At 46.2% G+C, this 16,369-nt stretch overlaps 1 protein-coding gene across 1 annotated transcript in view; it reads left to right on the forward strand.

Moving 5' to 3' along the window:
- Positions 1–3,378: 3,378 nt before the first annotated feature.
- Positions 3,379–16,369, forward strand: part of ERP44 (endoplasmic reticulum protein 44) — a 77,707-nt gene continuing 64,716 nt past the window's right edge. Inside the window, exon 1 of the mRNA XM_060247799.1 lies at positions 3,379–3,614. Within this exon, the coding sequence (XP_060103782.1) occupies positions 3,564–3,614 (51 nt within the window). The 5' untranslated portion in view covers positions 3,379–3,563. The remainder of the gene's footprint in view (positions 3,615–16,369) is intronic.

A 16,369-nucleotide genomic window follows, 5' to 3' on the forward strand; every position in this document is an offset into this window, starting at 1 on the left:
TTGCCCGCCTTTCCCCGACCGGCGCAAGGCTGTCGTTCCACGAACGGGCAGAGAGGGCGCTCGTCCGACTGCCTGGAGGGAACAGGCGAGAGAGCGAGAAATCCCATTCCGTCCAGGGCAGGGGTGGCCGAACTGTACATATGAACATATGAAGCTGCCTTATACTGAATCAGACCCTCGGTCCATCAAAGTCAGTATTGTCTACTCAGACTGGCAGCGGCTCTCCAGGGTCTCAAGCTGAGGTTTTTCACACCTATTTGCCTGGACCCTTTTTTGGAGATGCCAGGGATTGAACCTGGGACCTTCTGCTTACCAAGCAGATGCTCCCCCACTGAGCCACCGTCCCTCCCCTGACCAGCAGCAGCTCTCCAGGGTCTCAAGCTGAGGTTTTTCACACCTATTTGCCTGGACCCTTTTTTGGAGATGCCAGGGATTGAACCTGGGACCTTCTGCTTACCAAGCAGATGCTCTACCACCGAGCCACTGTCCCTCCCCTGTGGCTCCAGTGGCGGACTGGCCAGGGTGTCAGGTTGCCTGATGGCGAGTAGGCCCCCTTAAACATTAGGCGATATGTTAAAAATGTTATTAAATCGGATGGAATTAGACGCGAGCAAACAGAACTGGAAAGGGTCCTGCTTGGAGATAATGAAAAATTAATATCGAAAGTATATAAATTGTTATTGAAATGGTCTACGGAAGAAGAAGTAGTAAAGTCTCAAATGGTAAAATGGGCAATTAATGTGAATAGAGAAATACAAATGGATACATGGGAGCGCCTTTGGAAGAACTCGATGAAGATCTCAACTTGTCAGAGTATCAAAGAGAACTGTTTTAAGATGATGTATAGGTGGTATATGACTCCGAAACAGCTGGCTAAGATGAGTAAAAAGATGTCGGATAGATGTTGGAAATGCAGAAAACACGAAGGTTCTTTCTTTCACATGTGGTGGACTTGTGAAAAAGCGAAAGAGTATTGGAAGATGATACAACAAGAAATCTCTAAAATTTTGGGTTATGACTTTAAGAATTGTCAAAACGCGAAAAAATGTTAATGACCTTTTAATAGCTTGAAAATATAACAGACGTTCCAGTATTATTACTGCATTCCATGTAGATAGATCCAAGCCGGCGGCTGTGTTGGTCTGAAGTAGTTGAACAAAGCAGGAGTCAAGCGTCACCTTTAAGACCAACCAAGTTTTATTCAGAACGTAAGCTTTCGTGTGCTAAGTCTGATGAAGTGTGCTTAGAGAGCACACGAAAGCTTACGTTCTGAATAATGCTTGGTTGGTCTTAAAGATGACACTTGACTCCTGCTTTGTTCAGTATTATTACTGTAATGCAACTAAAATTTACGTATTTAGGGTTGCCAACCTCCATGTGGGGCCTGGGGATCTCCCGCTTTTACAATTGATCTCCAGCTGGCAGACATCAGCTCCCCTGGAGAAAATGCAATCTGTATTTGCATTTAGTGTCTACTGTATAATGCCAGTAATATGTACAATATATGAACACTGTAATTAAAAGGTAAAGGTAGTCCCCTGTGCAAGCACCTGTCGTTTCCAATGCTGGGGTGACGTTGCTTTCACAATGTTTTCACGGCAGACCTTTTACGGAGTGGATTGCCATTGCCTTCCCCAGTCATCTACACTTTCCCCCCAGCAAGCTGGGTACTCATTTTACCGACCTCAGAAGGCTGAGTCAACCTTGAGGCGGCCACCTGAACCCAGCTTCCACCGGGATCGAACTCAGGTCATGAGCAGAAAGCTCAGACTGCAGTACTGCAGCTTTACCACTCTGCGCCACGGGGCTCTAGTAATTACTAAATTACACTGTAATTACTAAAATATATATATTTATTTTGCAAAAGCTTTAATTATACCTTTTTCCCACATGTATTTTATCAAAATTTTATTTATTTCTTACAAAAATTAAATGATAGCCTTATAGTTGTGGGTGGGCCTCCTATGTCTCCTGGCAACCAATATTTTTAGACCCAGTCTGCCACTGTGTGACTCGGGAGCCACATGTGGCTTTTTCATATATATTGTGTGGCTCTCAAAGCCTCGCCTCTGCATCAGCCAGCTTGGAGAAGGCATTTGTCTCTCCAAGTCAAGCCAGCCAGCAGCTTGGTGAATGCATTTAGACAGGGGTGGCCCAACTGTGGCTCAAGAACCGCATGTGGCTCTTTCACATCTATTGTGTGGCTCTCGAACCCACATCAGCTGGCTTGGAGAAGACATTTAAAGTTGCTTTCTTTCCACCTCTCTCTCCTCTCAGCCATCTATCTTCCTCCCTCCCTCCAATATCTGACGTTCATGTCTTTCAGCTCTCACACATCTGATGTTTATTTCATGTGGCTCTTACATTAAGCAAGTTTGGCCATCCCTGCATTTAAAGCTGAAGTTGCTTTCTTTCCACTTCCCCCTCCCCATCTATTTCCTCCCTTCTGGTCTTGCGGCTCTCAAACATCGGATGTTCATGTCTTGTGGCTCTCCAAACATCTGTCTTGTGGCTCTCAAACATCTGACGTTTATTTTTTTTTGTGGCTCTTACATTAAGCAAGATCCAGGTGGGCGGCCATGTCGGTCTGAAGCAGTACAGCAAAAGAAAGAGTCGAGGGACACCTTGAAGACCAACAAAGTTTTATTCAGAATGCCAGCTTTCGTATGCTAGAAGCGCACTTCATCAGACAATAGTACAGAACGGCAAGCAGTCCTAAATATAAAGAAAGTACGCCCGCTTGCCATTCCATACTGTTGTCTGATGAAGTGTGCTTCTAGCACACGAAAGCTTACATTATGTAGGTAGGTAATAGTTTTATTGCACACGGCCATTGGCCATTACAATATAAAATTACAGTATAACAATTAACATTTAGGGGAGGGATGGTGGCTCAATGGTAGAGCATCTGCTCGGTAAGCAGAAGGTCCCAGGTTCAATCCCTGGCATCTCCAAAAAAGGGTCCAGGCAAATAGGTGTGAAAAACCTCAGCTTGAGACCCTGGAGAGCCGCTGCTAGTATGAGAAGACAATACTGACTTTGATGGACCAAAGGACTGATTCAGTATAAGGCAGTTTCATATGTTCATGTTCAACATTCAAAAAATCATAGTTTAAAAAGCAGGTTAGAACTATACACTTCTAAAATTTCATAAAAACACCGTTGGTAAGTAGGCCTGTTTGCCATTCCATACTGCTGTCTGACGAAGTGTGCTTCTAGCACACACGAAAGCTCACATTCTGAATGAAACTTCGTTGGTCTTCAAACTGCCAAATTGACTCTCGCTTTTGCTTTACCTTAAGCCAGTTTGGCCCCCCCTGGACAAAAACTACATCTCCCGGGATGCCTCAGGGACAGAGCCAGACTCCGGAAGTGGGCGCGCTGGCCCGGCCAGGGGGCGGGCGGTAGGGGCGCAAGCGAGGCCGGGCTCCTCCCTCTCCCGTCGGTGGAGCTTGCCCGCCGCGGTGCAGTGTGCCTCGGAGGCCGGCGGAACGAGGAGACCGGGAAGCCGCCGCCGGCCCCCCTTTCCTTCCTCCCCCCCTCAGCACCGCAGGCCGCCCGCCATGAGAGCCGCCGCCATCTTCCCCGAGCCCGGCCGCCTCCTGCTCCTCCTGGTGAGTGGCGGGGACGCGCGAAGGCCCCTGAGGGGAGCTGAGGCGAGGGACGGGGGCGGCGGCCTGGGCTGGCTGGCTGGCTGCGGGGGGCTCCTGAGGGGAGCCGCAGAGGGGCGGGAGGCGGGGCGGGCGTGGTGCGGCGGCGGCCGCCGGCTGGTGTGGCTCAGCCTGATAGGCTGCCGCAGGCTCGGACCCGGAAAACCGGCAGCCGGAGGAGGCGGCGCGTCCGCGGGAAGGGGGTCCCTGTTTTGCGCCCTGCTCGGCCTCCCCTTCGGCCCCCCGCTGCATTCTCCTGGGTGGGCGACAGGCTACAACGGGGGGGGGGGGGGGCGAAGTGTGGCTCTTGAAGCCCCCCGTGAGCCGGCTTGAAGAAAGTATTTCTCTCTTTAAATCACTTCGCCAAGCCAGCTGGGGGCTTGGAGAATGCATTTATAAAGTTGCTTTCTTTCTACCTCTTCCTCCCATCTATCCGTTTTCTTTCCAAGCTGGGGCTTAGAGAATGCATTAATAGTTAAAGTTGCTTTCTTTCTACCTCTTCCTCCCTCCCATCTATCTGCTTTCTTTCCAAGCTGGGGGCTTGGAGAATGCATTTATAGTTAGTTGCTTTCTTTCTACCGCTCTCTCCCTCCCATCTATCTGCTTTCTTTCCAAGCTGGGGGCTTGGAGAATGCATTTATAGTTAAAGTTGCTTTCTTTCCAAGCTGGGGGCTTGGAGAATGCATTTATAGTTAGTTGCTTTCTTTCTACCACTCTCTCCCTCCCATCTATCTGCTTTCTTTCCAAGCTGGGGGCTAGGAGAATGCATTTATAGTTAAAGTTGCTTTCATTCTGCCTCTTCCTCCCTCCCATCTATCTGCTTTCTTTCCAAGCTGGGGGCTAGGAGAATGCATTTATAGTTAAAGTTGCTTTCTTTCTACCTCTCTCTCCCTCCCATCTATCTGCTTTCTTTCCAAGCTGGGGGCTAGGAGAATGCATTTATAGTTAAAGTTGCTTTCTTTCTATCTCTTCCTCCCATCTATCTGCTTTCCAAGCTGGGGCTTGGAGAATGCATTTATAGTTAAAGTTGCTTTCTTTTTACCTCTTCCTCCCTCTCATCTATCTGCTTTCTTTCCACCTTTCCTTCCTTATGGCTCTCAAACATCTGACGTGTCTTGTGGGTCTCAAAACATCTGACGTTCATGTCTTGCCGCTCTCAAATGTCTGACATTTATTCTGTGTGGCTCTTACGTTAAGCATGTTTGGCCACCCCTGTGATAGAGATTTACAAGATTAGGCATGGGATAGAAAAGGCAGAGAAAGAAGGACTTTTCTCCCTTTCTCACAATATGAGAACTCGTGGGCACTCAGTGAAATTGCTGAGCAGTCGGGTTAGAACGGATAAAAGGAAGTCCTTCTTCACTAGCACGTGGAATTCACTGCCTCCAGAGGTGGCGGCTGCAAGCATATCCAGCTTCAAGAGGGGATTGGATAAACATATGGAGCAGAGGTCCATCAGTGGCTGTTAGCCACAGTGTATTGATGGAACGCTCTGTCTGGGGCAGTGATGCTCGGTATTCGTGGTGCAACAGTGTGAGGGTTTCAAGTGTCCTGGCCCCACTGATGGACCTCCTCATGGCACCTGGGTTTTTTGGCTACTGTGTGACACAGTGTTGGACTGGATGGGCTATTGGCCTGATCCAACATGGCTTCTCTTAGGGGAGGATGTGTGGAAGGAAGATGCATGTGGGTAGGTAATAGTTTTATTGTATATGGCCATTACAATATAAAATTATAGTATAACCTGGGTTTTTGTTGTAGCAGGAACTTCTTTGCATATTAGGCTACAGCCCCCTGATGTAGCCAATCTTCCAAGAGCTTACAGAGCTCTTAGTACAGGGCTTCCTGTAAGCTCTTGGAGGGTTGACTACATCAGGGGTATGTGGCCTAATATTGCAAAGGAGTTCCTTCTACAAAAAAACCCCTGAGTGTATCAATTTTCATTCAGAAAACCATAGTTAAAAAAGCAGATCTTCAGGTTAGAACTGTACGTTTCTAAAATTTCATAAGTACATCATTGGTATATTTAAAATCATAATAGCTTAATGCTAGGAGCCACCTTGGATCTAACTTTTCTAGCTGCGAGTGCAATAAGTGCTACCTTGTGTGAGACCAAGGGGTTGGTGTCCAACATGGAGATACATGCGCATATGTCTGTGTGGTGCTTTCACAGCCATGTGTGTTTAGAGGGTGTGGGTCAGGTGGCACCGCACTTTGTCACGCTGCTGGCCAGAGCAGTTTCCGCTCCTGCAGGGTGGAGATGGGATCGAGGCATTCTGGGCTCTTTGCAGATTCTGCCACCCGATTTCCTCCAGTCTGAATGAAGACTTGCTTATGTTTCAAGTCAGCAGCAGAGGAACCATGCAGTGTGGAACTTGCCTTCTCTGCTCCTGCAAGAATGGGTTGAAATAACTGCATGCCATGAAGGGGGCTTTCAGACATGGGCTGCGGTCACAACACACTAAATAATCTACTTTCAGTCCACCTTCAAACTGGATTTTACTGTGTGAACCGGGCAAAATCCAGTTTGAAAGTGCATTGGAAGTGATTATGTAGTGTGTGTGGTTGCAGCCATGTTGAAGAGTGGTTTCATTCCACACCTGCAACTGGTCGCATTCCCCACAGTAAAATCCAGCTGCAAAGTGCATTGAAACTGCTTTCTTTAGTGGATGCGAAAGTGCCCCTAGCTTTGGAGGAAGTGAATCTTAGGCATGATGCTTGAAATGCTTACATTGAAAATGCAAAAGTATTGTAGAAAGTGTCTTAGCACCAGGAACATGCAAATCAAAATGATGATTTTAGGTATCTGAAGTTTTCTTCTATTCTAAAGATCAGTCGATAGCACCTGTATTCTGTTCCTTTTCACATGTACTCTTGAAATGCTTTTTATCTTGGGGAAGGTTCTGATGTTAGATTAGAAAGGCACAGTGTAGGAATGAACTTGTATAGAAGTGTTTGAAGCTGCCACAGTGGGAGGGACTTTGTCACATCAGACAAACTGGGTAGTGTGCTTTAGGGAAATGGTCCAGCTTCTCCAAGAAGCTCTGCAATATCCACGTCAGTCTTTTGTGACCTTTATAACTTAAGGAAGACGTGACTCTTTTTCCTGCATCTCTTCTATGGACTTTATAGCTGTTCCTTTAAGATAAGAGGGAATTGGGCTGTGGGCAAACACAGAATTGCATGGTGGCTCTTTTTCTGAAAGACTTGGAGACTTCTTTATTAAAGGACTGTGTGGAAGCAGAATATTTTGGAGTAGAGTAGGGCTTCTTAGAAATAAGAATGAAGGACAAGCTTTGGTGTAGTGGTTAAGTATGCGGACTCTTATCTGGGAGAACCAGGTTTGATTCCCCACTCCTCCTCCGCTGCTGGAATGGCCTTGGGCCAGCCATAGCTCTGGCATAGGTTGTCCTTGAAAGGGCAGCTGCTGTGAGAACCCTCTCCAGCCCCACCCACCTCACAGGTTGTCTGTTGTGGGGGAGGAAGGTAAAGGAGATTGTGAGCCGCTCTGAGACTCTTTGGAGTGGAGGGCGGGATATAAATCCAATATCTTCATCTACCTCACAGGTTGTCTGTTGTGGGGGAGGAAGGTAAAGGAGATTGTGAGCCGCTCTGAGACTCTTCGGAGTGGAGGGCGGGATATAAATCCAATATCTTCTTCTTCTTTAATTTAAAAAAAAATGTCAGCTAGTGGTACTTAGGGTAGTTTCATTGGGACTGTCTGGAAAAGTACAGGTGCAGTTTTCTGTAAAAGGTTCTTTGGGCTTTGTCCTGATGTTGCGTGAATGCTTTTGAAGCGTTCATTAACTCCTAAGCAGGTGTGTTGAGAATTTAAGTTCCATTGAATCCAATAGTTTGTGCTTTTAGGCAAGGGTGTTTAGGATCATAACTTCCTGGTTTCAAACCCCCCCCCCCAAGAATTCATTAGAATGGAAAATTCTGTACACATTCTGAGTGTGGCTATTTATGCTTTTCTCACTAAGCTAGATCAAAAGACTGAAGTTTATACTTATTTTTTCATGAACGTCTAGAGGTATGAGAGTTTTGAGCAGAACTTAAGACTCTCTACTGTAGTAGTCATGAAACTTCTCTTGCTGTAGGCTAAAAACCAGTCAAAGTGTTTGACTTTTCTAAGAAGTTCAGAAAAGCTTTTAATAATAATCAGGCTTGTAGCAAACTGATGAAGAATGCAAGTCCACCTAATCCTCAGAGTGTGTGATTCACTCCCCTGTCCCCTGTGAGCATAAAGGATGCTTGTTGCATTAAAGTATTGCTGCAGGCTGCCCAGGAGATCAAATAGTGTAAGAATTAATTGCCAGCTTTTCGTGGTAGGGCCAGGACTGTAGCCAACAGGGGGCACTGGGGGCAGTGTCCCCTATAGAAGCTGCAGTGCCCTACCCCAGTCTCCCTTTTGGCCCTGGGTAGAACAAGGCTAAGTCGAATTCCTTAGTGCTCACTTCTTAGTTATATGGCTTATAGCACTCTGGCTTCAATGGCCCAGTTTAACATGATCTCATCACATTTTGGAAGCTAAATAGGCTTGGCTCTGGTTAGTACTTGGATGGGAGACCACGAAGGGGGTCCAGCGTCTGCTATGCCGAGGGATACAATAGCAAACCACCTCTGTAAGTTTCTTTCCTTGAGAATCCTATGAAACGTCACAGGAACTGACAGTACTTTCCACCCACACAAGCAGAGTTCTCCATAGGTTAGCCATATGACTGGCTGGTGCTCTGTCTGTCTATCTGTCGAATCTCAGACTACAAAACAAAATCTTCTGAGGCAGAGACCAAGGTAAAATGGGGCCAGGCTAATCTGCAGTATTTCAATAGTTCTTGGGAGTCTACCTACCTGTAGAGTTCATTCACTTCATTTGGACTAAAAGATGACAAGCTCAGCTTGGTGGAGCTTTACTGCCAGGTTGCCTGGAGGCAGTTCCTGCTTGCCACAGGATGCCTGCCAAGCACCTGTTTACAGGCTTGATTTATTGCCTTCAGATCTTTCAAAAAGAGAGAACATTTGGCCAGACTTCTGTGTCTGCATAAGGCTGGAAGGAGATGAGATCTGCACAGTTCTCTTCACTGTAACACTGTCCAGTGCGGCTTTTTGTCTCTGTAGACCCCTCATAATTCCCGGCACCGCCTTTTGGAAGGTCACTGCCATCTTGTACTAGTGGAAAAGTTAGTAGGATCCAGCCTGTTAAGAATAATTAGTAGTTTCATATCGAGTGTTTGAGGATTGTTGAGAGTCATGTTGGGTCTTCTCTACATTTTGTAGGATTTGACGTTTTTCCAGAGCCTGCAGTTCCAGAGCGTCGTCAGATCAAGTCTTCAGTGCTGGATCTGATGATTGCAGGCTCTGCTTTAGGAAGACAGTTCCTGTGCTTGAAGAAGTTACATTGAAAAAATTGATTTTGTTAAGATTGCACAGAGAACAAAGTGGCAGGAAGGGAGAGAAAGAAAATGGTGAGCTTGTGGACCAAGCAAAGAACACAGGAGCAAAATAAGAAACTGAAAGACTGTAATAATCTTATTAGGGAGTGATAGTATACACTTGAGGAAAGGAAAGGTCCCCTGTGCAAGCACCAGTCGTTTCCGACTTTGGGGTGACATTGCTTTCACAACGTTTTCACGGCAGACTTTTTACGGGGTGGTTTGCCTTCCCCAGTCTTTTACACTTTCCCCCCAGCAAGCTGGGTACTCATTTTACCGACCTCAGAAGGATGGAAGGCTGAGTCAACCTTGGGCTGGCTACCTGAATCCAGCTTCCGCCGGAATCGAACTCAGGTCGCGAGCAGAGAGTTCAGATCACAGTACTGCTGCACTTGTGTATTGATCAGAAACTACTTGAGCATGCTTTTTATTTCATTTTAGTTGCTACTACATTATAAAATGCTGTCACCTGATTCAGGAGCTACTTTTGGGTTGGAAAGTGGGGTAAAACTTCAGTGACAAATTCACATTAATATGCATACAACATGTGTATGTTAGTATAAAATGTTAGGCTTCATCTATATGCAAGAAGAAAACCTATGTCAGGCACTGTGGTTCAGTGCTGGATACTTTGAAAGATAATGTGCTTATATCACAAATGTAAAAGCTTATTAAGAAATATGAAAGTGTTTATCTGCAAGTATTTATAAGAAAGCTTACATTCTGAATAAAACTTTGTTGGTCTTAAAGGTGCTACTTGGCTCCAACTTTGTTCTGTTGCTTCAGACCCCCACAGCTGCTCACCTGGGTCTGTTTAAGTACTGAGTGAGGCAAAAATAACTAGGTAGTTCTAATTGGTGTTTTGACTGACATTTAAAGGAAATTGAAATTGAAGCCAAGGCTGTGGTATCTAGACCAGTATGTGTATACTTTTATGCTTACTAAGCCAGAATATGTTAACGTATATGCTTAGTCAGTTAATTAAACGATGCCTGTATTTGCGTAGCTAAATTCCAGTTTTCAGGGGAATTGCATATTTCAGTTGTTCACATAACAAAAAGGAACAGATCCTAGTCTAGGATAAACTACAGACGTGTTTCCAAACTTGAGAACTGTGTTCTCAAGCAGGGGAAGGATGACCAGAGTAATTGCATCACAAACATGCAAGGGAATAATGTTTTGATTCTTACTTTGGTGATGTGAGCTTGAAGAAGATTGCTCTTCAGACAGGCGCTTGATGTAGATATGCTGTTAGGGCAGTGGTATGTTGTCAGTGCTCCTGACTGGTGCTGTTATTCTGAAGTCTTGATTTGTATATAGGAGTCAGCTCTCATAAGCGGTCACTGATTCCATCTTGATGCTACCTTGTTCCACATCCTTATCGCTTTGTAAGATCCCATGCAGTGTTACGTAATATATAGCCCCGTTTTCCCTCCCCAATCTGAATGCTTTCTTTTTTGAAGATTAAATATGTTTATATAAACTGTCTCTTGTAGTATTTGCCAAGATTTCTGGTGCGCTGCCTATTTGCTTAAAGGTTTGAATGTTTTTTGTATGGAATATTAAAAACAAACAATTGTTAGGGGTGTATTAATAGCCCAGGGGTGTTCTGTTAAAGCAAAACCTTGGCATTCCTCTCTTAAAGGATCTTCAGCGTCCAGTGATGAAACTATGAAACTCTAAACATGGGGGTCTTGAGTAGTCTTCTTCCAGTAAATGCCAGAATGATAATTTAGGTGCCATAATCGGCAGGTATTCATGTCCAGAGTCAACCCTGACATTGACAGCACAGCTGAGCTTGGCAACAGGACCATACCACCTGGAGAAGGAATGCCCTCTGTGATAGGAAACCAGATTTCTTAGGTCATCTGAAGACTGACCATGGGGCCCCCCAAGGACTGGTCCAGCCAGTGTACTGTCCTGGAAGGGGGTGGATGACTCCTGAGCCGGTTACCATGACAACAGGGCCCTCACGAGATCCAGGCAGGGAGGGGATCATTGGGGGGATATGCAAGGTCTGCCAGCGGCCAGGGGAAGGGAGAAGGGTTGAGCTCGCTTCTCACTGGGCTCTGAGAGAGAAGGAGACTGTGAGGCTTTGCCAAGTAACACTCAGATAGACTTCTGCTTATGAAAGCACAGCTTTATTTATATGCTGCTAGTTCAAACCTTTCCATACAGAGGCTTTGCCAGAAGTGAAACTGAAATTTACAGACAAGATTAAATGCATTACCCAAACCACAGACTCTTCCCCCCTCCCAGCTTTCAAAGACATAGCTCTTCCCTGTTCACAGGAAATTCATCTCCTTATCTTATTCCCAGGCTCTGGATGGTATGGGGGGCGGTAGGAGCCCAACCACTAACGCTGGCAGTATAGGAGACATAATAGTCTAGCACAACCCATTCCCACAGCAATATATGGTATGACAGTAACAGGAAAAAGCAAAGCAAAACACGACAGAAGACATTCAGGGGTGTCAAACTCATTTGTTAGGAGGGCCGGATCTGACATAAATGAGACCTTGCTGGGCCGGACCGTGTGTGTACCTATTTAAGATTAGCTAGCAGAGATATAAATTTTATAAAGAACACAGACAAACACAAATATATATTTTAAAAAACTTAAAGCATGCTTTAAATGTTAGCACTCCTTAGTCTTAAAGATGCTTTCTTTGTGTTTCTCCCATGGGATCCAGAGAACTGGGCAAAGGAAGCTTTGGCTTCTTTCCCCAGGGGACTGGGGGCGGGGAGCCTCAGCCAAAGGAGGGAAGAGAGCCTTGGCTCAGTAGCTCTGCTGTGCAATTGAGAGAGCCTGGAAAAACAAGCTATTCCTCCCCTCTTCCTCCCCAAGGGAGGAGCCTCAGCCAATGGAGAAAATAGAGCTTTTGCTCTGTAGCTCCTGTGCAATTGAGCAAGCCTTCCAAAGCAAGCTGTTATGCAGAAGGAAGCAGGGGAGAAGGAGAGGGAAGCAGATGACAGCAGTTGCTCGGGGGCCTGATAGGTGCCTTCCAAGGGCCTGATTCGGCCCCCAAACAGCATGTTTGACACCCCTGCATTACATGGATCCTGACAGAGACACCAGGTTTGCTGCTCATTGAAAACAGTTGAGGTGGACCCGGTCTCCAAATGTCAAGTGCAAGAGCAGGCTGAAGGAAGGAGGAAGATGTGGGTGAATGACAGCTCTCTTCCCTCCCTATCTGAGGCTTCTAGAGGGGAACCCGGGAGTGGAGAAATGCCAGGCACAGCAGGTAGGCAAGGCCATCTATAGGAGCAAACTGAGAAGTGAAAATGGCTCTGGAACAAGCCCAGCAAAGTAGCCCCTATCAGAGGCCCCTGAACTCTGTGCCAGCAATAATAGACATTGAGTCACCCTCATCCCACAAAATAGTGGCAGTGCAGGAGAAGACAGTTGGTCGACTGACAGTGATTATCAATGAAGGGTTTGCGCTAAGTGGCCCATGTAGCATTGGTGCAGTTGCTGGGGTTTGGACACCAGTAGCCCCAGGGTAGTGGCCCTTCAGAAAATCTCCTTGCAAGTCAACCACCAAATCCACCGTGGCCACCTATTCTTTTACGGGGTGGGTTGCCATTGCCTTCCCCAGTCATCTACACTTCAGTACCCCCAAACAAATTCACTCATCGGAGGCAGTCACCCTGGCCTTCTGTTAAGTGGGATGGGGAAAGCATGCTGTTCACCTCCCTGCCTGTTGTGTTGAAGCTGAGAAACTGAGTCAGACCATTGGTCTGTCAAAGTCAGTGTTGCCTACTCAGACAGGTAGCATCCTTCTGCTGTTTTGGGTGGGGTTTTTTTTACATCACCTATTACTTGTTCCTTGACTAGAGACGCCAGGGATTGAGCCTGGGACCTTCTGCGTGTGAAACGGATGCTCTACCACTGAGCCATGTTTTGACCACTCCTCTCTCTCTCTCTCTCTCTCTCTCTCTCGGCTTGGCTTCGCGAACGAAGATTTAAGAAGGGTGCAATAGTCCACGTTTGCTGCAGGCTCGCTGGTGGCTGACAAGACCAATGTGGGACAGGCAGGTCCGGCCACAGCGGCTGCAGGGAAAAGTCTGATTTAGGGTTGGTCCTGTAGCAGTGCGATTCTTCCTCAATCTCCTTTTGTCCTCAAGACCAGCTATGCGTGTGTTCTCAAAGGAAGAGACAGCCTGGTGGATGGTGTGCCTCCATGCTTTGCGATCTGAGGCTAGGTCAGACCACTGGTGATGGTTGATGTGACAGGTGCTAAGGGATTTCTTCAAGGAGTCCTTGTACCTCTTCTTTGGTGCCCCTCTATTTCGATGGCCGGTGGAGAGTTTGCCATACAGGGCAATCTTGCCCACTCCTACACCTATGCATACAACGCATGGCTGCTTTTTGCCTAACCAGGCTTTCCGATCAGCAGTTGAGTCCAGCTATAAGAAGAGTGGCTTAAGAGGAGGGAAAGCAGAGGGGAGAGCGTGGATTCCGCACCCTCCATCTGCTACTTCTCAACTTGAGATTCCCTACACCCAGGCAGGGTAGAAGATGTTCAAGAGTGGGATTGTGTAATTGCCAAATGAGTATGAACTAACAAGTAATGCTGCAGAGAGGGGTGACGAAGCTGAGGCGCTTCCATGACCCTTGTGGAAGACAAATTTTGTTGGAAAAAAGTCAGCATATCATGCAGGAGTTCTTAGGATGTGCTATAATTAGCATGTCAATGGCTATCAGTCCCTTTGTGGTCCTGCTTAAATGTAAACAATGTAAAGGGAGGTCGTGCTATTTTGCCTTTAAAGTTTTCACAAGTACTATTGCAGTAAGCAGTTTCCACATTAAGCTTTGGATTTGTTTGACTATAACACTTTCCCCCCTAATCAAATATTTCAGCTGAAGTATTTGTTAACTTTGAGGACATAAAGTCTACAAAAGGCTAAAATTTTATTTACTAAGTATGTCAAACTGATCATGCTATAGAACATTACAAATCTTCCAGAAAACTTCCATCACTGCCATACCACATACACTGCAACTATTTGAGAGTACCAGAATTAAAAGGTATTTGTAGAGAGACAGTTTGGTGTAGTGGTTAAGTGCGCGGACTCTTACGGGTTTTATTCCCACTCCTCCACTTGCAGCTGCTGGAATGGCCTTGGGTCAGCCATAGCTGTCACAGAGTTTGTCCTTGAATGGGCAGCTTCTGGGAGAGCTCTCTCAGCCCCACCTTCCTCACAGGGTGTCTGTTGTGGGGGAGGAAGATAAAGGAGATTGTGAGCTGCTCTGCGACTCTTGAGTGGAGGGTGGAATATAAATCCAGTGTCGTCATCGTCTTGTCTGCTGCTATCATATTGTTGTACTGTGAACTTTGACCTATGATAGGTTTGCTATCACTACTGTATGGAGTGAGAGGAAAGCCAGCATATGACCCTTATCTTGGGCTTGTTATGCTCACTGCTTTCATAATATCTGGCTCTTTGTAGTTTGTTCATTTGGACTTGTTGGAAAGACCATAGGTTTCTTATGGCCAGTTAGAGGATTACACTACCGTTGTCAATGGCAGCTAGAGAAGGCTGAAGTTTCATGTGTACAAAGAACCTCAGGACCACTTCTTGGGAAATGAACACACATTTTTAAGGCTGCAGCAGAATTCCAGCCAGTCGCCAGCTTTTTGTGTGTATGTCATCGATGTATCTAATTCTCAACATGGCCAAATCGGTCAGTACTTAAATCCAGAGGTGGGGGACTGCAGACTGATGAGGCTGAGGTTTCAGAAAACCTGTAGCTTTAAGAAATGAATGCCCTCAGTGGCCGTTGCTTAGGCAAGCACAACAGAATTGCCAGATTTCCAGTTGTGGGGTTTTTTTGTCAGTAAAACACAGAAGGGAGGGGTAAGAGCTGATTTGGGCCTTTGAAAGAGGACTCGCCAGGGCCAGTGACAGACGCCAGTCGACTGGTTACTACAGGACTTGCTGGGGTCACCCACGTCCAGCTTCTGGCTGTTGTTGAGCAGCCACAATCCCACACAAGCCAGTGGGGTGTAGTGATTAGGTTTTCAGACTAGGATTCAGACACCCAAGGTTTGAATCTGCCAGAGGTTATTAGTGATAGACACTGGCATAAAGGTCAAGGTAGTCCCCTGTGCAAGCACCAGTCGTTTTCGACTCTGGGGTGACGTTGTTTTCATAACATTTTCACGGCAGACTTTTTACGGGGTGGTTTGCCATTGCCTTCCCCTGTTGTCTACACTCCCCCCCCCCCCCCAGCAAGCTGGGTATTCATTTTACCGACCTCGGAAGGATGGAAGGCTGAGAACCTGAGCTGGCTACCTGAACCAGCTTCCGCCGGGATTGAACTCAGGTCGTGAGCAGAGGGCTCCGACTGCAGTACTGCAGCTTTACCACTTTGCGCCATGGGACTCTGGACACTGGCATAGACAGCTTTAAAAGGGGTTGGACAGATTCATGGAGGATAGGTCTGTCAGTTGTTACTAGCCATGGTGAGTGAAGGGAATCTCTGAATACCAGTGCCAGGAGGCAATGTTGTGGGAGAGGAGCTTCGCTTCTGTGCCCTGTTGTTGGACATCCAGAGGTCCTGGTTGACCACTGAGTAAGACAGGCTCCTGGTCTGATCTTATCTTCTTACAGGGATGTGACCTAGCAGGTGAGGAGGCTTCACCTGAGCATCCTGACCAATTCGTTTGAAGATTATTTAAAACAGAGACCAAAAGCCGGGGTTCGAGCTTGTAAGTCTGTTCCTCCTCACTGCACCCCTTAGCATTTTATAGCTGCGTTGGTAGCATATAGTTGCTGAAATGATGACGAGAACCCAGAATTGTTTTTTTCAGCACTCACCTTCTTCAAGGTTAAATAAATATTAGCTAAAATTGGCTGCTTAATCGTTGGTGCTTTTTTTCCTTATTGGGAGGCAGAGGACGGGACAAAAACAACGCACAGCTGTACTCCAAGGATCTACAGGCCACCTTAAAGCCTGCAAATGTCATATATTTGAAAGGGCCAAAAATCAGGGAGGAAAGGACTGGTAGGATTCAATTAACAATATTTATTTATTTATGACATTTTAAATCTGTCATAAGACAGAGCTCAAGGTGGATTACAGCATTAATTAAACCATAATAAAAACATAGATGAACCCCTAATGATTATTGCCTATAAGCACAGCAAATAAAATCATGTAAAAATCTGGCTAGCCCAGAGCATCAGTTGATCCAACTTCACAACATAAGTTATCTAAATAGCTTGCCCTTTCATAGCTTTCAGCAGTTTAACAATCTTCCAGATGTTCTCAGGAGGACC

The sequence above is a fragment of the Heteronotia binoei genome, chromosome 10 (genome assembly GCF_032191835.1).
Source record: "Heteronotia binoei isolate CCM8104 ecotype False Entrance Well chromosome 10, APGP_CSIRO_Hbin_v1, whole genome shotgun sequence".
Taxonomy (NCBI): Eukaryota; Metazoa; Chordata; class Lepidosauria; order Squamata; family Gekkonidae; genus Heteronotia; species Heteronotia binoei.